Source organism: Thamnophis elegans, chromosome Z (assembly GCF_009769535.1).
Source record: "Thamnophis elegans isolate rThaEle1 chromosome Z, rThaEle1.pri, whole genome shotgun sequence".
Lineage (NCBI taxonomy): Eukaryota > Metazoa > Chordata > Lepidosauria > Squamata > Colubridae > Thamnophis > Thamnophis elegans.
In genome coordinates this window covers 84,989,742-85,014,070 of record NC_045558.1, presented here as the reverse complement: position 1 = coordinate 85,014,070, position 24,329 = coordinate 84,989,742, and the positions used below count along the sequence as shown (strand labels likewise).

The window sequence follows — 24,329 nt, the reverse complement described above, 5'->3', positions numbered from 1 at the left end:
CATTTAAAACGAAACTGTTTATAAGCTGTGGTGTTCTTTGCATAAACTGCCATAATTTGCCTGTCTCTGGCAAATGCATTGATTTCTTTTTTTTTAATACAGCAATTTCAGAAAAATCTTGCAAAGAAAGCTGCAGGGTTAGGTTTAAAGTTGCAACAAGGAAAAAGCAGAGAACAAGGAAAAAGCAGAGAACTCTGTATCTTGCTTATGCAGGAATGTATTCAAGTTACCTGTCAGCGAAGGATCTCATCAGGACATGGGAGCAGCTTTTGTTTTAATTTCCTTTGCATTTGACAATGACAAAAGAAAAGACAAATGTAGGAGAGAAGTCTCTTGAGACCCATCTGGATCTTGAACCTATCTCCTGGGGTGTTGGCTATTCCTGCCAGCTTAGTATTGTCTGCAAAGTTGATGAATTTCCCTCCTATTCCCTCATCTAAGCCATTTATGAAGATATTGAAGAGTACTGGGCGTAAGATGGAACCTTGGGGTACTCCACTGCTTACTTCCCTCCATATAGATGTAGTTCCATTAAAGACTATAATTTGAGTATGGTTTATCAGCCAGTTACATATTCATCTGGTGGTGAAGCTGTCTATCTCCAGATTTTTCTATTTTACCAAGAAGTAGGTCGTGGTCTACTTTTTCAAATAACTTATTGAAATCCAAGTATAATATGTCTATAGCATTTCCTGGTCCACCAACATTTCCTAAACACTTTGTCAAAGACTGCAATAAGATTAGTTTCGCTTGATCTGTTTTTGACAAACCTGTGTTGGCTTCTAGTTATAACTTTGCCTGTTTCTAGGAGTTTACAGATCTGTTGCTTAGTTATCTTTTCCAAGATCTCCTCAGGTAATGATGTCAGGCTGATTGGTCTGAGTTTCTTGGATTCCACTTGCACCACCACCACCCCCCTTTTTGAAGATAGGAATTATAACTGTTCCTTTCCAGTTCTCTGCCCTAAGAACATTGAAGAATGTGGTTCAATGTTTCCGAGATAATGTCTTCCAACTCCTTCAGAACTCTGGGATGTAAATCTGTCAGGTCCTGGTGATATTGTCTTGGTTATGTTAATTTGTATTCCTAATCTGTGTTCTACCATTTTTTTTTCTTTTTGGTAGGCTGGTTTGTATTATCTTTCTGCATGAAGACATGCAAAAAATGACTTAAGTAGCTCTGTTTTGTCTCTATTGACCATTTCTTCCTTACCATCTTCTCTCATTAGTGGACCGATTGTTTTTTTTGACTTTTTTCTATCTGTTGAAAGAAAGATTTTAAAATATATTTTTGACATTTGTTTAAAATCTTACTTCATTCTGAGCCTTAGCTTTACAAACTTCATCTTTGCAAGTTTGGGCTCTTTGCTGGTATTCTGCCAATAATTTTTCCATGTTTTATATTATCCTTTTTGTCTTTCAATCTATCAGAGAGTTCTTTGTGCAGCTGAGAATTTAGTAAGGCCCTTAAAAATTTAGATTAGGTGATTTTCTTAGGAATTAATATATAGTCATTAGAGAATGATATAACAGTTATAAGCTAATAGGCTCATTACTTTGGCTAACTAGATTTTCAGTAAGTGTTTATTACCTTCATTGTTTACATAATACCCAATAGATCCAGGTGGAAATAATCCAGTAGAGATGGCTTTAAATTATTTGTTCCAAAATATTCAAAGCTTGAAAAAAAATACCCTGGTATTTAATATCATGGATTGTTCAGTGCAAATATACATTTTTGAAGAATGGCTTTTTTTAAAGTACATTTTTTGTACTACTGTGACTGATAACAAGGTTTCCTCTATAATGTAGGGAAAATGTCTGTACTCCAAATGACCTTAAAATTGGAAATAGATAGCTCTTCATACATACATACATACATACATACATACATACATACATATATATGTTGTATTTGTGCTGATAAATAAAGGCTCAGCTGTGACACTAATTACATATGTGTGTGTGTGTGTGTGTGTGTGTGTGTGTGTGTGTGTGTGTGTGTTTTATTTGTGCTGATAAATAAATAAAGGGAGACTAGTATAGATCTATTTCAAGCTTTTTAGCTCTCATCAGCTAGCCATACCCTTACTGGGATTTGAACCTGTGCTGTATTGCATCTTAGGCAAACGTCTTAGCCATTATGCCACAGGTCTCCTCCTTATCAGCTGAAGCCAGGGAAGAAAGTATATATTTAGTGTCTATACCAGGGGTTGTGACACTAAATATATATATATATACACACACACACACATACATACATACATACATACATATATATGTATGTATGTTGGTCTTGTTGTATTCGGGTCTTTTCCCGAGTAACATTGAGATTGTCTGGCAACGTTTCAGCAACGTCCCACTCGCCATCTTCAAGCTGGTGTTTTCGGCTTCACACAAACATGAAGCTGAAAACACCAGCTTTAAGATGGCAAGTGAGACCTCACTGAAATATTGCCAAAACAATATTAATCTTACACCGAATACAACAAGACCAGCATACCTACACCCGTGAAAATCTACATATATGTGTGTGTGTGTGTGTGTGTACGCGCGCGCGCACACACACACACACACACACATGGTTGTCTCCATATAATAAGCTGGAATTAAACTCATTTTGAGGACATTTATTCAGAAATTAAATATTTAAATATGGACCTTATGAATATATTAGCACATTGACTAAAGTTAAGAAGTTAACAAATATTGCTATTAACAATCATTTAATGTATTCCATTTTATCTTTTTTCTTCTTCTTCTAGTTGCCTTATTATAGAATCTAAAGGTAATCACATAAGCATTACCATAAGCATTATCATTTGGTTGTCTTTCAGTCCTGACACAGGTGGAGTGTTGGCTCAAGTTGTGCTGATCTTTTTCTCCCGTACTGAAAGTGAAGTATCACTCCACATGGCAGCCAATAGAATTTTGCGGCATAGGTTGCATATATATCCTGGGTCTGCACATATTGATCTCTCATCTTCCTCTATTACAGGCAAGTGTTTTGAAACTTTTAGTATTGACTAGGTGCACTTTATTGAAGTTTTATGCTGTATGTTTTGCACTACATATTATATATGCATTTTATTCTAACTGGCCAGCATTACAAAGTGGTAGCTGAATAAAATAGAAAAGCTGATGCTGTTCAGTTAGGAAAGTTCTGTCCATATATAGTAGAGGTATCAAACTCGATTTCATTAGGGCTGCATCAGGGTTTAGGTTTAGGTTTAGGTTTAATTTATTTGTATGCCGCCCTTTTCCCTGAGGGGACTCAGGGCGGCTCACAACTCAAAAAGGGAGGGGAAATACAAACAGGGTAACAAAAAACATAAAAAACCATACATAGTTAAAAGTGCAACAATCATACCATTCCAAGTGGGGCAGCGAGTCTTTAGCCCCAGGCCTGTCGGAACAGCCAGGTTTTAAGGGCTATGAGGAAGGCCTGGAGGGTGGTGAGGGTACGGATCTCCACGGGGAGTTCGTTCCAGAGGGTTGGAGCAGCCACAGAGAAGGCTCTCCTCCGGGTAATCGCCAATCGACACTGGCCGGCTGATGGAATTCGGAGGAGGCCTAGTCTGTGGGATCTAATTGGTCTAGTGGAGGTAATTGGCAGTAGGCGGTCTCTCAAGTACCCAGGTCCAATACCATGAAGGGCTTTGTAGGTGACGACTAGCACCTTGAAGCATACCCAGAGATCAACAGGCAGCCAGTGCAGCTCGCGGAGGATAGGTGTTACGTGGGTGAACCGAGGCGCACCCACGATCGCTCGCGCGGCTGCATTCTGGACAAGCTGAAGTCGCCGAATACTCTTCAAGGGCTGCCCCATGTAGAGCGCGTTGCAGTACTCCAGTCTGGAGGTCACAAGGGCACGAGTGACTGTTGTGAGAGCCTCCCGGTTCAGGTAGGGACGCAACTAGTGCACCAGGCGAACCTGGGCAAATGCCCCCCTGGTCACAGCTGACAAATGATGTTCAAAAGTCAGTTGTGGGTCCAGGAGGACTCCCAAGTTGCGGACCCTGTCTGAGGGGCGTAATGTTTGACCCCCCAGCCTGAGAGATGGGATACTAGCCAAATTGGTGGGAGGGAAACACAACAGCCACTCGGTCTTATCTGGGTTGAGCACGAGTTTGTTAGCCCTCATCCAGTCACTAACAGCTTCAAGTCCCTGGTTCATCACTTCCACCGCTTCATTGAGTTGGCACGGGGCGGACAGATACAACTGGGTATCGTCCGCATACTGGTGGTATTTTATCCCGTGCCGCCGAATGATCTCGCCCAGCGGTTTCATGTAGATGTTGAAAAGTAGGGGGGACAGGACCGAACCCTGCGGCACCCCATATGTTAGGGGCCTAGGGGTCGATCTCTGCCCTCCAACTAACACCGACTGCGACCTGTCCGAGAGGTAAGAGGAGAACCACCGTAAGACAGTGCCTCCCACCCCCACCTCCCGCAGTCGTCGCAGAAGGATACCATGGTTGATGGTATCGAAAGCCGCAGAGAGGTCAAGGAGTACCAGGATGGAGGCGTGACCTCCATCCCTGGCTCTCCAGAGATCATCGATCAATGCGACCAAAGCGGTTTCCGTGCTGTAGCCAGGCCTGAAAGCCGACTGGAAGGGATCTAGATAATTGTGCTTGACCTTGGGGGGCTGGAGTGGGCATGGCCAAAGTAGGCATGGCCAGTTCAACATCACTCATGTCAGGGGCGCCTCTGGTGACTTGAGCACTCTGACAGCGAAAACATGCTCCTGAGCTCTGTTTTGGTTGTGACAAACTCCTGCAACCCTCTGCCAGCAAACATGAGCTCACAAGGACTGCCTGTGCCCCCCCCCCAACTCTGTTTTCAGCTGCAACAGCCTTCTGCAATGCTGTGCCAGCAAAAATGGAGTTTGCAAAGGCTCCCTGTGGCCCTCAGGAGCTCCCTCGTCTCTGCCAGAGGCACTGCAAGGTAGTCTTTTGCTGTTTCCAGGGCAGCCCATGGACATCAAAAATCTAAACACCCCGTGTGCCAGATCTGGACCCTGTGCCTTGAGTTTGATATATAGGATCACAGTTTTGCATACATATATATAAATTTAATTTCATTCCCTTGTTATATTAAAGGCTTTGCATCCAGTCATAATTAAGAAATACATTTATAAATATAGCAGGAATGAGGATGATCTAGCAAACATATCATAGTCAAATGGAAGGCTTAGAAATTTGTCTATCTGTCTGTCTGTCTGTCTGTCTGTCTGTCTATCTATCTATCTATCATATCAAATTGTTACATTAAATCAAACCAGATTTATTGATTTGGCTTAATATTTTCTTTCTTTTTTTCTTTCTTTCTTTCTTTCTTTCTTTCTTTCTTTCTTTCTTTCTTTCTTTCTTTCTTTCTTTCTTTCTTTATGGGGTTTGTATGCCGCCCACTCTCAAGAGACTCAGGGTGGCTTACAAATAAAAAGTTTATGGTTTAAAGTGTTTTGTTTTAGAAAAATGTGATTTCCTAAATAAACAGTATTTAAAGAATGGATTATCAATATGTGTGAACTCATCCCTTAAATTTGGAATGACTTAAAAAGCAAAGCAAAACAAAACATCACAAGCCCCTTTAGCAAAAGTGTAAAAGTAAGTTTTAACTATTACTTTATCTCAGTGGTGAAATACAAAAGTTTTTACTACCGGTTCTGTAGTCGTGGCAGGGGAAGGGATATTGCAAAATCTCCATTCCTACGCAACTCCAGTGGAAGGATACTGCAAGATCTCCATTCCCATTCCTCTCTGGGGCCAGCCAGAGGTGGTATTTGCCAGTTCTCCGAGCTACTCAAAAATTCTGTTGTCGGTTCTCCAGAACCTGTCAGAACTCCTGAATTTCACCCCTGCTTTATCTTCTAAAATGTCTTTGTCATTCCTTCACAGTTTAGTTTGATGATATCTACCAAACTTCTTTCTACCAAAATGGCTTTCTCTAAAGAAAGCTTGAATTTTATAAACTCTTATCTTTACATCTTGTGACAAAACATTTTAGCTTTTATTTGATTATTAATATTTCTACTGAGCAATACAACAATTGCATGTTTTGTTTTTCTTGTGGTCCAAATTATTTTGAACAATTTTATCCAGCAGCTATATATTTTATTTGTTCATTCTTTCTATTGGTTCAGCATTCATGGTCATTCTTTACAAATGGGAAAATTATAGATTTGACCACTTTATTTTCTGCATGATTCATCTATTTTTTAGAATTTTGTCTAGTACTATCTTAGTTTTTTCCCAAGTAGCAGACATTTCTTTCTATTTCATGTGCATGATCATATTCTTTTGCATTTCAGAGCCTAGGAAGATAGTCTTCTTGACTTCATGCTAATTGTTACACATTCTTTACCTGTTCTAGAATTACATTTTCATAGCTTTCATTTAGGGAATCTTTAACAGATAAACCAATGAAAACATGACATTAAAGAGCATCTCAGCCATTATTATGCTGTCATAATTCTACAAAAAATGTATGCTTAGAAACATCTCTTCATATTTTAAAATTAACTATGTGTGAATGTAATTTGTATTACTTTATTATTATTAAAATACTTGATTGTTCTTTTTTAACATATTTAGACTAAATTGCTTTCTTAAGGCACTCTAAGTTAATTTAGGGGATCTAGCTAGAAATATAGAACCTGAAGGTTATGTTATGTTATATTCATCTGATTTTATTATTATAGTATTATATACACTACATATTATATATACTGATTTTTGACAGAATGAAAGGGAAGGGGAGAAATTTAAATCCACACAAACAAGGTTTGGAGGCTATAGGGTGCATGGATCTAACCCTGGTTTCATTAGTTTTATTCCAAACATATGAGAGTTCACTTTGAGGTAGAATTTACTTTGTGTTATTGATGAAATGAATGAAATATAAGTTTTTGGTACTACAATATCTGTAAATATATTTAAAATAATCTGACCTCTTTGCTATGCAGTATTCTGTTAAGCTGCTTATTTCACTATTGGCAATTCTTAGAACTATACCATATTTAACACTGCTGAATTAGAGGACTGAGTCTAAGTGAACACCGCCATATGAATCAAAGCACCACCTTGTGGACAAAGTTTTTTCCAACTCCATCACCTGAAATCCAATTTCACAGAAAATGCCTTGCAAATTGATTGAGTAAACCTCCGACAGTTTGCATACAGATTTTATGCCATACTTCTGAGACGCAATCTCTTCACATGAATTTTATTTCAATTTCTCAAATGTTGGAAAATCACTTTCAGTTACTAGTCACTGATTACCACATATACATTTGCTGCTTCTTTGGAGGCAGAAATTCACATACTTTAGACATGTAATTGAAAGAGAGCTGAATGAGAGCTGTGAACTATAAACAGCTTTTGAGGTGTCCTGGCACAATAGATATATTGTGAATTTAATAGAGATACTAAGGTGGCAAGTTCAGCTATTTTTGATGATGACTCAACTGAGCAAGAGAGGGTGGTCCATGAGGAAGAAATAGTTCTGGATAAGGAAAGGTGTGAATTGGGTATTACAAATCAGCCATGTGAGGTGAGCGAGTATTTAAAAAGAGAAGCCACTTTTTGGTTGGTGACTCAATTGTAAGATATGTCAATTTAGGAAAGGATGTGGAGGTTTTGAAAAAGGTGAGATGAGTGCCTTGTGGTACTGCCAGCAGAAAAAAACAGGTGCATTGTTAAGATAATCAAGAATGCTAGTAAGGAGTGTAATGTTGATATTGTTGTGCATCTTGGCAATGAGCTGTCAAAAAAAGGTATAGTTTCTGTGCAGAAGGATTTTCAGAGCTTGGGACAGGAACTACACTATTAGTACACTATAATACTAACTACAGTATTAGACAGTAGTCTTACTTTTTAAGAGGTTTTACCTGTATGTAGGGTTAAAAAAGGAAAAAGCCAGTGTATATTGGAGTTCAGTGAGTGGATAAAGGAGTGATGCAAACCGAAAGGTTTTGGTTATATTAGTCATGATGTTTGATGAAAAAATGTATAAAAGAGATGATTTGCATCCATCAAAGAAAGAGGCTGAACTATTTAGTATTAAATCCAAGGGTTCTCTGGAGAAGATTTACATTGAATAATGGGGACAGAGACTTTGATACAGAACATTTTAATTTAAAACAATTTAAAGCTATTAGAGTTGTCAGTGTTTCTAACATAGATGTTTGTGTGCTTAAGAATATTAAGGTTAAGGTAGATAAAGCTTTTGATAGTGTGTGTGCCATACCATATGCATTAATCAAACAGATGGTAAGAAAGGCAACTCAGACATAAAACAAGTTATGTGAAAATAAACATATGATCAGTCAAAAAGGTCTCAAATGCCTATATACTAATGCACAAAGTATAGGGGACAAACAGGATGAACTAGAATCTAAATACATGAGGGGAGGTGTTATTGTTGCCATTACCAAAACTTTGTGGGATAAAATCCATATATGGAATATACAACTAGAGGGATTTTTTTTAAAAAAACAGACCTAATAAAAGAGGTGTTGTGCTCTATATAAGAAATAACTATATCTCTATAGCAATACAGCAGAACAATTCTGAAAACTGTCTTGAATGCATTTGGGTCAATATAAAAGAAAAAAAAATAATGATATTGCCATAGGTTATACTACAGGACACACAACCAACAGAAGAAATGGATGAACTTCTTGTTTATCAGTTAACTAAAGTATGTAGGAAGACCACCACAATAGTAATGGGGGACTTTACCTACCCTGACATCTATTTGGAGACAAACTCTGCCTCAAGGTACATCAAGCAGATTCCCAAGAAACCTAGCTGATTTTGTCTCCTAAAAGATAGAGAAGGAAAGAGTCGGCCATATTATACTTAATTCTCATTAACAAAGATAAAATTATAGAAGGGGTCAAAATCATAGGGACTTTGTGGATGGGTGACCATGCAATTCAACATTATGCAAGCACAAGGAGTAAACAAATTAAAATAGAGTCTTGGACTTTAAGAGAGCTGATTTTAATAAACTCAGAGAGTGCATAAGAAATATTGATGAAAATCTTCAAGGAGGAAACAACCCAAGAAGTTTGGAAAACTTTGAAAAGTGAGATTATAAAGGCTCAGTGTAGCATGATACCAATGAAGACAAAAAAAGTGATCTCTAAAGAAGCCTGCACATAGAATTCTCTGATGAAGTAAAAGACAAAAGGGGTGTATAAAAAGTGAACAGAGGGCCACATAACTAAGCAGACTATCAGCAAATAGCCTGCAGATGAACTAAGGCTTGCAACAAATGTCAAAACAAAAAATAACTTCTCTCAATATGAAAAAAATGAAAAAAGTCAAGGAAATGATTGGTCCATTAATGGGAGAAAATGGCAAGAAGATGGCGAGCAACAGGGAGAAAGTACCGTATTTTTCGGGGTATAAGATGCACCTTTTTCTCTCAAAAAAGAGGCTGAAAATCTGGGTGCATCTTATACATTGAGTACAGCATTTTTGCCTTCCGAAACCCCACCCCCTTCACCAAAGTGGCCATGCATAGTTTTTAGGAGGCTTTCAGAAAGCTCCTGGGAGCTGGGGAAGGCAGAAATGAGCAAAAAACAGTCCATTTATTGCTCAATTTTGCCCCTGCAGCCCCCAGGAGCACTCTATATGCCTCCTAAAGGTTATCCATGCCCTTTTTGATGAAAAAGGGGGCCATTTTTGACTCTACAAGCCTTCTAAAGGCTATTCAAGCCCCTTTTTTTGGAAAAAAAAAAACCGGGCCCATTTTAGCAAAAAAATGGGCCCTTTTGGGGAGCTTTTCAGAGTGCAAAACCTTTTTTAAAAAAATTTGCCTCTTCAAAACCTTGGTGCGTCTTATACTTTGGTGCGTCTTATACTACGAAAAATACGGTACAACTTGTTAACTCATTTTTTACATCTGTCTTTAACAAAAGGTTAAAAAAAAGAAAATGGTAAAACAACATCTACATACTCTAGACGAATTCTAATTACCAGGACCAGATGGATTACAGCCCAAGGTTCTGAATGAACTGCAGACATGATCTCAGAACCACTGAAGTGTATCTTTCAAAAATCCTGGAGCACCAGGAAACTACCAGATGACTGGAAAAGGGCTGAGGTGGTTTCCATCTTCAAAAAAGAAAAAAAATGGACCCAGGGACCTGTTTGATCTTCCCCTTCATGAAGTTTGTTTCCCAGTTGATGTCGGGGTAAAATCTCCTATTACTATTATGTGTTTCCTATACACATTAGTAATTGATTAGCAAAAAGTTCATCTATTTTTTCTGCTTGATTGAGTGGCCTAGAGTATACACTTATTGCAATGTCATTCTTTTTTCATTTTATATACATTATATGAATTCATGTAGGCTTTTATCCTTGGTTTTATGCATTTCTGTTGAGTTGCACTGATTTCTTACATATAATGCAACTCCATCTCCTCTTTTGTTAGGTCTGCTTCTTTTGAACAGTTAATATTCTTCTAGCAGTTTCATTTCAATTTCAAAATTCAATTTCAAGAATTTCAAAAATTCTTGACAGAATTATCTTTATTATTTTCTTTATTATTTTCTTTATTAAGATAATCTCAGTCAATATTTACTTCTAATCTTGGTAATCTAATCTTGCTTACTTTCCTCCACCAGATATGAAGGGAGAAATGGCTCAAAGAATCTTCAGAGACAGTAAGTATACAATAAATATGTCATTTTACTTATGCCAGATAGAAGTCTCTTTTAAAACAGGTTTCAAACTAGTGATATTAATTTAGTGTTAATGGCCATTCTATATAAATATAAACTTTAGATAGATAGATACATTAACAAAGTTGGTGTCAATCCTGCTAATTTGGGTCTCTGGGAAAGAAGGCCCTTGATTCCATTTGATTGAAGTGTTAAGTTCTTTTACTAAAGATAAGTGGTTGCAGCAAAAGTAAAGCTAGATCTGAATATTCCCACACAAAAATTATACTTTCCCCCTTTCCCTGGGCCCCTCCCTTGACTAGTCCATCAGTATCCAATATGATGACTTCTGGATGTTTGGGGGATGGCTTGGATGTTTGGTGTCTCTTACTGCAACTTTGTATTTAGTTCCCAGGCCAGATGTCCTTGGAGACTGGTTCATTCTGGTTTGGCACCTCTAGTTCTCATCAACATGTCACTCCTCTTGCTGTTTGTCTTCTCATTCTGAGGCCCACAAGTTACTACTTCAAATTCCTTACCAAAATTGCAAAGCAAATTGAATGCCGTGATCTGAAATGATGCATTCTGGGGCGCTATGTAATCTATATATATGTTGGACAAATAGCCTAGCTGAGGTGCGTGCTGAGGGGATTTTAGGGCATGGCACAAAATGCACTTCTTTAGATAAGAGATCAGTTATCACCCAAATTACTGTGTTTTCTGAGTTTTCTGGTAACTCTACTATAAAGTCCATAGATATATCCTTCCAGGGCATTTGGAGCTTTCTACAGATTGAAGGAAGCTGGTTTCTTTCTCCAGATGCTCCTTAGTCTATGCACAAACAGGGTAGCTGGCCATGTAGGTTTTAATGTCCTTTTTCAGGAATGGCCACTAGAATTAACATTTCACTAGGCTTTTATAAAATCGTACGATTACCGAACTGGTTGTTAAACCGGGAGGATCCCACCACTGCCATCAGGTATATCTTTCTGGGGGATGAGACCCACAACATTTCTTGCCTCTCCGCTCTAGTGGGTCAGGTAAACATGACCAACAAGTGATGGTCCCTCAGATAATCTGGTCCCAAGCCATAAAGGGCTTTAGCAATAGCAACAGCAGTTAGACTTATATACTGCTTCATAGGGCTTTCAGCCCTCTCTAAGCGGTTTACAGAGTCAGCATATTGCCCCCAACAACAATCCGGGTCCTCAATTTACCCACCTCGGAAGGATGGAAGGCTGAGTCAACCCTGAGCCGGTGAGATTTGAACAGCCGAACTGCAGAACTGCAGTCAGCTGAAGTAGCCTGCAGTGCTGCATTTAACCACTGCGCCACCTCAGCTTTAAAGGTGACAACCAGCAACTTGCATCCAGAAGCAAATCGGCAACCAATGCAGCTCCCGCAGGAAAGGTGATACATATGCACACCGAGGACTGCACAAAACCATGTAGGCTGCTGCATGGAATTATTTATGATTCTCAGTCTTTCTTCTTTTCCTTAATAAATACTGCCATCAGTTCAGGATGCTATGCCTTAAACATTGCCACCAAGCAATAAAATAGATTCCCCCCCCTCTTGATTTCCCCATCTGAACTGGATAAGAAGTATGATAATTCATCTTGGTTTCAATCAGTATAGTGGCTCCACAATTGCCTTGAAATTATATTTGCATATAATATGTAACATATGTATTATATTTGTTCTTGTAGGTTCCAAGACAAAGAAAAGGCAAATCTTAATTTAAAATTGATGGTTCACAATAGCTGAAATCAGCAGTAATAAACAACATTTCTCAAATTTCCCCCATTTTGGCTAACCCAACATAAAGTTAAATTGTATATTCTTGTTGCACTGTTTAGCTAGGTCTAGCCCCTTTAATCCAGCAAGGAAAAATATAATTGAGGAAGCTAGTAAGTTTTAGTTTTATATGTTGTGTAGCAAAAATTGGAGTTGGTGTTGGCTTATATTTTTACCAGCAGCACAAAAGTATTTTTGGCATTAATAGAAAAATATTATGGCTTCCTGTGGGTGGGGCCTGACAGGGGAGTTGTTGTTTCTAACAGCTCTCGAATCTTGGCAGCGTTAAACTGTCTAAACAGCAATCCATCAAACTGTTTAGCAGTTTGTTTACCTCTCCTTTGGGCTTAGAAGGGGGAGGCGAGAAGCTGTGCTTGGGAAGCCCTGTAACTAATCCTCTCAGCCTAAAAATCTCTGCAGAACAAAGGTCTTCACTCATCCTCACCACAAAGAATGATTTACTGTGGATTTCAAGTTGAGCTGAACCAATACCTGTGAACTCCTAATTGTATGTATAAATCCTTAGCTCCATTTGTAAAGAATTCCTTCTGATAATTACTTGCTGAAAGATCTACAAAATGGCGCTGTGCTATGTAGGAGGGGTGAGACTCTGATAGCATTCTTACGAAGCCTAGAAGTGATTTATTATCAAACTAAATAGCAACTGCTGTATAATTGGTTTGCCTGGACTTTTTAATTGACTATGAGTCCCACTCCAAGGCCAGATGGCGTGAGTAATCAGGACCCTGGTCTCAGGCTGTTGTCGCTAAATGCCAGGTCTGTAATTCACAAGGCTCCCCTCATCCGGGACTTAATTTTAGACGAGAGGGCAGACCTGGCATGTATTACTGAAACCTGGCTGGGCCCGGAGGGAGGAGTCCCCCTCGTAGAGATGTGCCCAGAAGGATTTTAGGTGCTCCATCAGCCGAGATCCCAGGGAAGGGGTGGAGGTGTGGCTATTGTTATCCGAGAGTCTCTAGTACCTTGTAGGATCCCTGCTCCGGAGCTTGTCGGGTGCGAGTCCCTGCTGGTGAAGTTGGACCTCAAGGGTCAAGTGGGTTTGCTGTTAACGTACCTGCCTCCCAACAGTGTTGCAGCAGCCCTCCCCTCGCTCCTCGAGTCAGTAGCCGAGCTGGCAGTTGAGTTCCCCAGGCTTATGGTTCTGGAGGATTTCAATTTGCCTTCGCTCGGTGAACACTCTGATGGAGCGCAGGAGTTCATGGCTTCCATGACAGCCATGGGCTTGACCCAGGTAATTCGGGGCCCAACCCACTCAGCGGGTCACACGCTCAACCTCGTATTCCTCTCGGAGCAGTGGACTTGTGATCTTGGTCTGAGGGGTAGTGAGATCATACCCCTGTCGTGGTCAGACCACTGCCTACTGAGGCTTGACTTTCGGAGACCAAACCTCCACTGTAGGGAGGAGGAACCGACCAGGTGGTTCCGCCCCAGGCGACTTATGGACCCCTTGAGGTTCCAGACGGAGCTTGGGGTTATTCCTGATACTCTCGCCCACAGTCCGGTGGAGACCCTGGTTGCTGCCTGGAACTCGGCAGCGTCGGAGTCTCTTGACCGGATTGCGCCACTACGGCCGCTCCGAGGCAGTGGATCCAGGAGGCCTCCTTGGTTTACCGAGGAACTCCGGGAGAGGAAGCGCCGGAAGAGACGCCTAGAGCACCTATGGAGGTCCAACAAATCCGAATCGAGCCGAGCACTTCTAACATCGTGCATCAAGGAATACATCAGGGCAATTAGGACGGCAAAAAGAGCTTATATTGCCACCTTGATCGCCTCCGCTGAGTCGCGCCCAGCCGCCCTGTTTAGGATAACCCGTTCCCTCCTAAATAGGAGGGTTACGGAGGATCCCCTGCAGGGTAGGGCTGAGGACTACGTCCAGTTCTTAGCGGACAAAGTTGCTCGGTTTCGGTCGGAGTTGGACTCCGATTCTGCAGATCCAGCCGAGGCACAAGGGGATAATCTGGTAGACCACCCCTGGGTTGAGTTTTAGGATGTTGCCCCTGGGGACGTGGACAAGGCCATGAGAGCTGTGAGTGCCTCCACATGTGTACTGGACCCGTGCCCCTCCTGGCTGGTTGCTAACAGCAGGGAGGTGACATGGGGCTGGATCCAGGCGGTTGTTACTGCCTCCCTTCGGGAGGGGGTCTTTCCCCCCGCACTTAAAGCGGCGGTGGTGAGACCCCTCCTGAAGAAACCATCTTTGGATCCAGCCGTTCTTAACAATTATCGTCCAGTCTCCAACCTCCCCTTTGTGGGGAAGGTTGTTGAGAAGGTGGTGGCCTTTCAGCTCCAGCGGTCCTTGGAGGAAGCTAGCTATCTTGACCCATTCCAGTCTGGCTTCAGGCCTGGCTACAGCACAGAAACCGCTTTGGTCGCATTGACCGATGACCTCTGGAGAGCCAGGGACGGAGGCCACGCCTCCATCCTGGTTCTCCTTGACCTCTCAGCGGCTTTCGATATCATCGACCATGGTATCCTTCTGCGACGACTGCGGGAGGTGGGGGTGGGAGGCACTGTTTTGCGGTGGTTCTCCTCTTACCTCTCGGACAGGTCACAGTCGGTGTTAGTTGGAGGGCAGAGATCGACCCCTAGGCCCCTAACATATGGGGTGCCGCAGGGTTCGGTCCTGTCCCCCCTACTTTTCAACATCTACATGAAACCGCTGGGCGAGATCATTCGGCGGCACAGGATAAAATACCACCAGTATGCGGATGATACCCAGTTGTATCTGTCCGCCCCGTGCCAACTCAATGAAGCGGTGGAAGTGATGAACCAGGGACTTGAAGCTGTTAGTGACTGGATGAGGGCTAACAAACTCGTGCTCAACCCAGATAAGACTGAGTGGCTGTTGTGTTTCCCTCCCACCAATTTGGCTAGTATTCCATCTCTCAGGCTGGGGGGTCAAACACTACGCCCCTCAGACAGGGTCCGCAACTTGGGAGTCCTCCTGGACCCACAGCTGACTTTCGAATATCACTTGTCAGCTGTGACCAGGGGGGCATTTGCCCAGGTTCGCCTGGTCCACCAGTTGCGCCCCTACCTGAACCGGGAGGCTCTCACAACAGTCACTCGTGCCCTTGTGACCTCTCGGCTGGAATACTGCAATGTGCTCTACATGGGGCTGCCCTTGAAGAGTATTCGGCGACTTCAGCTAGTCCAGAATGCGGCCGCGCGAGCGATTGTGGGTGCACCTCGTTTCACCCACATAACACCTATCCTCCGCGAGCTGCACTGGCTACCTGTCGATCTCCGGGTGCGCTTCAAGGTGCTACTTGCCACCCATAAAGCCCTCCATGGTAGTGGATCTGGATACTTGAGAGACCGCCTACTGCCAATTACCTCCACACGACCTATTAGATCTCACCGGTTAGGCCTCCTCCGAGTCCCATCTGCCGGTCAATGTCAACTGGCAACTACGTGGAGGAGAGCCTTCTCGGTGGCAGCTCCGACCCTGTGGAATGATCTCCCTGTGGAAATTCGTACCCTCACCACCCTCCAGACCTTCCGCACAGCCCTCAGAACCTGGCTATCCCGTCAGGCCTGGGGTTAAGACTACAACCCGCCTGAATAGTATGAATGTTGTGTTTTAATTATGTATTTGTCTTATATGTTAAAAGTTTGTCTCCCCCCCCCCTTTTTAAGTTGTAAGCCGCCCTGAGTCCCCCCAGGGAAAAGGGCGGCATATAAATAAACTTAAATCTAAATCTAAAGAAGATTAAACCTGAGATGGCTTCTAAGCAAAAATTTCCCGATCCTCTCCCCACGTCTAAAAGTACCAGGAGCTCACCAGCACCCTCTATTAAATTACAGTCATAACTTCCTCCTACTTCTGCAGGGGAGCCTCTGACAAGAGAAATCTTACAGAAAGAATTAATTGATGCCTTAAAAAATCATGCTGATACGATGGAAGTAAAAATTAAGGAAGAGATATCTGCTGCTAACAAATAAATGTTCGAAGAGCTTATGACATGTAATCAAGCGATTAGAGAGGATTTCCTGATGGCTTTGAATTCCCTATCAGGCTATGCACTCGGACTTGAAGAAAGGCTAGAAGATCTTAGTGACTCTAATATGAACTTGGTAATGAAGATGGATGTGGTTCAGCAAAAGGTCAGCGATGCAGAAAATGAAATCATAATGTTACAGTATAGACAAATGGAATTTGCCTTAAGGATAAGGGGCCTCCTGGAGAAAACGCAAGAAAACCTGAAACAGATTCTCTCTGAAGCCTTTGACCTGATGATGGGAAGGCCAGGAGGGAATTTTGACTGGCAAATCGAAAAGCTTTATTGTGTTAACTCCTGGCTTGCAAGACGAAAGCAACTACCAAGAGATATTGTGGTGTATTTTGCTACTAGAGATATGAGGAATACGATATTACAGGAGTCTTACAAAACTAAGCTTCAAATTGGGGGTCAGGAGGTGACTGTATTGAAGGAGATATCACCTAAAATGTTGAGATCTAGGAAAGACTACGCCTTTTTAGTCGAAGAGCTTAAAAATCGCCAGATACAGTTTAGATGGGACACGCTAGCTGGTATTGCATTCAGTTATCTTGGACAAAGATATCGTCTCAATTAAGTATGGAAGGCCCAAGATTGCTACAGCAACATATTGAAGTCTGGACATCCCCCCTTCTAGATCCAGAGAAAGAGAGCAAGAAGGACATGATAGACAGCAAACCACTCAAGCATCAACAAGTGTGGACCAACTTTCTCTCAGAGGTACAAGAAGCTAAGGGACAAAGACCAACCCGCGTGGTTACCAGGCGAATGGAACAGGAACTAAAAAAGCAACAAGCACAAGCCACCGTTCAAGAACCTACAGGTGTCACTTCAGAAGCAATGGGAGGAGCCAGGCCAAAGATTAAATTCCAAGATGTTCAGATGGCTCTTAAAAAGCTTCAGGGAGCTAAAGATGGCAACTAAGTTTCTAACTTGGAACATCAATGGCTTAAACTCCCCACAGAAAAGGAAGAAAATAAACCATTATCTTAAACAATTCAAGAATGATATAATTTGCTTGCAAGAAACTTCTATTAGATTAACTGATCAAAAATACCTGATCAATACAAGACTTGGACAACATTTTATAGCTTCTGCCACAGAGAAGAAAAATGGTATAGTCATTTATTTAAGGAAGGATTTGAAAGCTGAATTAATTGAAGCAGATTCCCATGGAAGATATATTGCAATAGATTTGGTATTAGAAGAGAAAAAGACACTGCTATTGGGAATATATGCTCCTAATCAACAAGATAAATTTTATAAAATGCTTCACACTAAATTAGTACATTGGGACTATAGATCCTGCATATTACTGGGTGATTGGAATGGCGTTATGGATACCAAGAAAGATAAGAAGGCTTTCCGCCAAAATACCCAAACACGAGCAAAACTACCTAAGTCCTTCTTCGACATGATAGAGGATTTTGAATTGAGAGATATCTGGCGAGAAAGGAATGCAGAAGAATGTGATTTTACCTTTTTTTCTGATAGACATCAATCCTTTTCCAGGATTGACTTCATATTAATAACCAATGATTTGCTTTCTAGGGTAAAGAAGACGAAGATATGCTCCAGAGCCTTATCAGATCACAATCCGGTTTGGATGGAGTTGGGGGCTGGGATTTGAGCAAGAAGATCTTGGAGACTGAATGAAAACTTCTTTAGATATGAGAAAAACATCAATGAATGTAAAAAGTTGTTAAAAGAATATTTTATTTTTAACATTAATAAGGGTACATCTATGGAAATGGTATGGGATGCAAGTAAAGCATATATGAGAAGAGTTTCTGATAAATATGAATAGACTACATAGATGCAAAGAGGGGAAAAGAGAACTCAACTTGAAAATGAAATTAGGAAGAGAGAGCAGGAGCTAATCTTAAAACCAGGAGACAAAAAGATCAAAGAAATAATCACATTATTAAAAGATCAGTTTAACATGTTGATGTCAGATCAGGTGGCTACTAATTTGCTATATGCAAAACACAACACTTTCTGCAATGCAAATAAATCTTGTAGATGGCTAGCATATCTGATCAGGAAAAAACAGAAGTCTTGTAATATATCGAAGTTACATTTTAAAGGGAAGGAAGTGTACCAACAGGAGGAGATTCAAAGGGTTTTTCGTGAATTCTTTATAGGATTGTACATGAATGATAAAATCCAAAGCTTAGATATAGATAGATACCTGAATAAAGAAAAAATACCCATAATTAAAGACGAGCAGAGGGAAAGACTGAATCAACCAATAACCTCGGGGGAAATTCTTCAGGTAATTAAACAGCTAAAAGCAGGGAAAGCACCGGGTACAGATGGCTTGACAGCAGCTTACTACAAAAATTTGCAATTAGAAATGGTAGAACCGCTTAAGGAATTATTTAATAAGATCCAAGTGGAAGGGAAGGTTCCCCCATCTTGGAAGACAGCCTTTGTATCTTTGATACCCAAAGAAGACCAAGATCTTACTCAACCAAAAAATTATAGACCTATATCATTACTTAATATAGATTACAAAATTTTCACTAAAATACTAGCGAATAGGTTAATGTTGGTTATTCAGCAATTGATTCATAATGATCAAACAGGTTTTATTCAAGGGAGACAAATGAGTACTAACGTAAGATTAATTCTCAATACATTAGAATACCTGGGGAAGAATAATCAAATCCCTGCTGCGCTTATATTTTTAGATGTTGAAAAAGCCTTTGATTGAGTGAATTGGCAATTCCTGCTGAAAATATTGCAAAAAATGCAAATAGGAGAGCACTTTCTAAAATCAATTAAAGCAATATATCAGGAACAAACATCCCAAACATAATTAATGGGAGTCTAACCGATTCATTTAATATTGAGAGAGGTACAAGGCAGGGTTGTCCCTTATCCCCACTATTGTTTATTATAACCTTGGAACTACTCTTGAATAAAATACAGGGTTCAGGGGACCTACAGGGAATCAGGATTAGGCAGCAAGAATATAGAGTACGTGCTTTTGCGGATGACTTGGTTATAACAGTTACCCAACCACAGGAATCTAGTAAGGTATTAATGAATATGATTAATCAATATGGTCAAGTGTGAGGATTTAAAATAAACTTAGGGAAAACAAAAATACTAGCTATAAATATGAATACTAAACAAAGGGAAGAACTAGAAGGAACGACAGGATGTGAAATAGTTAAAAAGATCAAACATTTAGGAGTTTATATCGCAACCTCAAACGGGAAGTTATATAGGTATAATTATGAACCACTATGGCATAGTATACAGACAGAGATGAAAAAATGGGAAAAATTAGTTATCTTTGCTGGGAAGAATAGCAGCAGTGAAAATGAATATTTTACCTAAATTTTTATTTCTTTTTCAAACATTACCAATACTTTAAAAAGATGCAAGCCTACTAGAATGGCAGAAGGGTATTAATAAATTTATATGGGTAGGGAAGAAGCCGAGAGTAAAACTAAAAATAATGCAAGATGTGCGTGAAAGAGGAGGCTTGAAATTACCCAATTACCCTATATTATGATGCAGTAGTTCTGTCTATAATTAGTGACTGGATTAATTTAACAGATGATAGAATACTTAATATTGAAGGGTATGATTTGCTATATGGTTGACATGCTTATTTGCTAAACAACAAAAAGGTGGATAAGAATTTTAAAAGTCATATTTTAAGGAATGCTCTACTACGGGTTTGGAAAAAATATCAATACAAATTAAACGATAAGATACCTATGTGGGCTATTCCCAGACATGCAATAGAAAATATGCATATAGTACAAAAACAGGATGTAACTACTTACAGACAGCTTCTTACTGCAGAAAGAGGTGTACTACAACTGAAACCCTTGGATGTACTAAAAAAGGAAAAGGTAATTAAGACATGGTTTCAGTACGGGCAGTTACAGGCTAGATGGAAAATAGATCAAAAATTGGCTTTATGCAAGTCGAGGATAATTTACTTAAACAAATTAGAGATCAAAGTCCAAAGCATATAAATAGATTATATAATGTACTAATAGAAATTGACTCAGAAACAGAACTAGTTAAAGACTGTATGATTAAATGGGCTCAAAATGTTGAAGAACCAATAATGCTGGATACATGGGAAAAGATATGGGTGAGAAATGTAAAATTTACACAGGCCCCAAATTTGAGAGAAAATTTTTATAAGATGTTTTATAGATGGCATTTAGATTCTAAAAAAATGGCCTCTATGTATCCAAACTTACAATCTAAATGCTGGAGATGTGAGTTTATGGATGCTACATATTTTCATATATGGTGGATTTGCAAAAAGGTTAAAGCATTTTGGATTAAAATATGGTGGATTATGCAAAATGTTCTTAAAAAAGGATAAAGTTTACCCCTCAGTTATTTTTGTTAGGCATAATTACTGATTGTACAGTTGTAGAGACTAATCTGATATTGCATTTAATAACTGCAGCTAGATTGTTGGTGGCGCAATATTGGAAGAAGGAAGATTTGCCTTTTATTCAAGAATGGACATTGAAAGTAACAAACCTAGCCGAGATGGCCAAAATATCTGCATATCTTTAGGACCATTCAAACGAGAGATACCAACTAGAGTGGAAAAGTTGGATTGATTATACTCAAAACAAATATGGAACTAAGAAACTCCAGATAGCTTATGATTAGAGATCAGGAATTATAAATTATCTAGAGTTAATCCAGCAAGGAGGAGCTAGAGTTCAATGGAAATACGTTGTTCACCATCTTTTTGGGGTTTTTCTTCTTAAATTGTACCTTAGATTCTCTTTGTTAAAGATTTATACCTGTATTGGTTCTGGGAAGTTGGTGGGAGGGGGAAGGTTGGAGGGGGTTGGGTGGGGAGGGTGGGGAGTGGGAACTAAACATTTGTAAAAGTTTGTGGGTTTTTTTCAAAAATGTTTAATAAAAAAAAGAAAAATATTATATAGACTAAAATTAGAAACATCATTAGTCACCGCAGTCTAGTTCATATATTTCATATTAAAACTACTTAGTGAAAAATCATTATTTTTCTCAAGTGTTGATCTTATTGATAGCTTGGTCAATGAGGTTTGCATCCAATGAGGATGGCATCTCAATAATTTAGGCAACCTTGGAGAAACCTGTGTGCAAAAATTAGTAGATAGGAAGATACCGAAAGAGTACTTCCTATTCTGTGTATAGCGGTTCTTGACAAATATTGGTGCAAGTTGATTTATGCCAACATCCAGATTATTCTGATTTTTAATGTCCTATAAAATTTAAGAGATTAAAAATAAGAGTGATTAACCTCATATTTGTACAGTGTAGACGCTGGAAAGTAGTGGCTGAAGGAACTGATAATTTGACATGAAGTACTTACTTTTTTACTGTTTTCCAGATATTTATTAAATGGGTTGGGTTGAAAGCCCACCTGAGATAATATATTTCACAATGAATGAGACTAGTTTTCTTGGAAATTCCATTTTGGAATTTGTACACAATGAATTAAAAATACAGGAAAAATACCTTACACAGCAGTCTGGGGAATGAAGATGGCAAATTAAATAATAATTATTATTGTTAAATTTATTTGCCACTTATCTTGTCATGGGCTACTCTAGGTGTCTTACAACTAAAAAAATAAAATAGAAAGGAAATTTAAACAAAGCAAAAGTAAATTAATAGAACAACAAAACAAGGAAAAAGAAAACAAAGAATATAAGAGTATATTTATGTTCTTTGTTGATATGCTTGATGTGGGCCCTTCAAATCATCTTATGGTGAACAGCCTTTCTCACATATTTGAAGTTATAGGCCTGTTCAGGTATTTCCCTGAATTGTCCACCACTGTGGTTTTGTGTTTTGGGCAAGTATCATGATTTTCCTTCCCCCTTCCCTTCCCTTCCCTTCCGTTCCTCTCCCTTCCCACTAATAAACAACATGTTCTTCCTACATTATTGGAGTATAGCTATTATGGCTCTCTTAAGGCTATCTGGATTATGTGGATTGATTGCTGCATTATCACATAACAAGATAGTAATATTAAGGCAGGCAAGCAAAAAGGATGGAAATTTGACTACTCATAGGCTTTGGTCATAGAATGAATTCAGGAATTGACTAGTACCAGAAGGCATCCCTGCTTAACCCCTTTCTGGAATTTTGAAAGCAGATTTTGTGAATTACATCTTATTCTTAGGGAGGAATTACCATAAGGTTTTTAATGGGGAAAATTAGCCACCAAATAATGGATGAATACTTAGGTTTATTACATAAAATTATTTTCAAATAGGATTCAAAAACATAACATAAATATTTAAAGTCTAAAAATGCCTCATATAAGGAAAACTGGGGTTTGTGAATGTATTTTCCTATTACATGGCATGAAACTAAAATTTGGTTACATGTTGAATATCCAAACCTGAAGACTATTCATCTCTTCATCTTCAAACTCCAGCCAATCTTTAATGTTTGATTTAGGTGTTTAGTGTGTGATTGTGTATGATTCTGTTCAATAAGATGATAATGGTAGTAAACTAGTGCAGCTGGATCATTTTTGCATAAATGTAAACAATTATTACTATAATTCAGAATATGGGCAATGTAATCTAATTCTTTGAGGCAAAACTCTTTATAGAGTACAAGTAGGAATCTGCATAAAAAGAAAGGCAATCGTGACAGCTCAGACTATATTTTTTTGCCCATGGATGCTTAGCCAAACTACCACTTACACTAGAGGTGGCCAATTTAGAAATGAGAACTAGAAAACTGTCATTATTTTATTTATTGCCATAAATTTATTTTGGCTTTATAAAAGAAAAATTGACATGAGGTTGTATTCACATAGGCTTTTGGCAAAGTTCCATACATTTATTGATTGGGAGCTGCCAAGGCACAAGGCAATCATTTGCCTAGTTGATTAGAAAATGGGAAACTGGGCAAATTATGTATGTATGTATGTATGTATGTATGTATGTATGTATATAAATAAGTAAATAAGTAAATAAGTAAATAAGTAAATAAGTAAATAAGTAAATAAGTAAATAAGTAAATAAAGTAAATAAAGTAAATAAACAAAATAAACAAAATAAACAAAATAAACAAAATAAACAAAATAAACAAAATAAACAAAATAAGTAAAATAAGTAAAATAAATAAATAAATAATAAAATAAATAAAATAAATAATAAAATAAAATAAATAAAGTCTTCTGCAAATCGTTAAACTTATAGAAACTCCACAAGCATCTGAACAGAAATCACAGAACAAAGGTTGAGTTAAAAATTCCAAATGGGAACCAGTTTTGAATGATGCTTATCTTTGTGGCTAGTTATTATGTTCTCCCATTTGTGCTTTTAAAAAGATAAATATTTAAATTTAAAAGTTAAAACTGCCCATGTACATCAGGGGAAACTGAAATGCAACTGAAAAGTTGTATTTTATTATTCTGCTATTTTATAAGACTTGCACTTAAAATAAATTCATACTATACTACTGAATTTCCCAGGCAGATTTCATGAATTTTATATTATTCTGCTCTATTCGCATATGTAATATACCTGTATATTACAACAGGTAGCTGCCAGCTAACAGAACAACAAATCATTCAACACGATTCCTTAGATGTTATGACCACTGATTAATTGAGAGAGTTCTACAAATTTGTGTTTCATCAATTTATTTATAGGTTGATTTTATAGTTTGATATGCTTTTAAAGTATTTTAGCTGCATTTTGACTGAGAGGAATTGTTACTAATTTTACAGAGCCTAGCGGCACACACAGATACAAAAACCTTACTGTGCTTTAATTTGGTTAGCCCTTGAGGTACTGGTTTGTAGAATTTTGATAATATAGAGCT

The 24,329-nt window shown here is 39.0% G+C and overlaps 1 protein-coding gene across 1 annotated transcript in view; it reads left to right on the top strand.

The window, feature by feature from the left end:
* Positions 1 to 24,329, top strand: part of LOC116521205 (transmembrane protease serine 11C-like) — a 39,954-nt gene that overhangs the window by 6,126 nt on the left and 9,499 nt on the right. Inside the window, exon 2 of the mRNA XM_032235896.1 lies at positions 17,137 to 17,322. Within this exon, the coding sequence (XP_032091787.1) occupies positions 17,137 to 17,322 (186 nt within the window). The remainder of the gene's footprint in view (positions 1 to 17,136; positions 17,323 to 24,329) is intronic.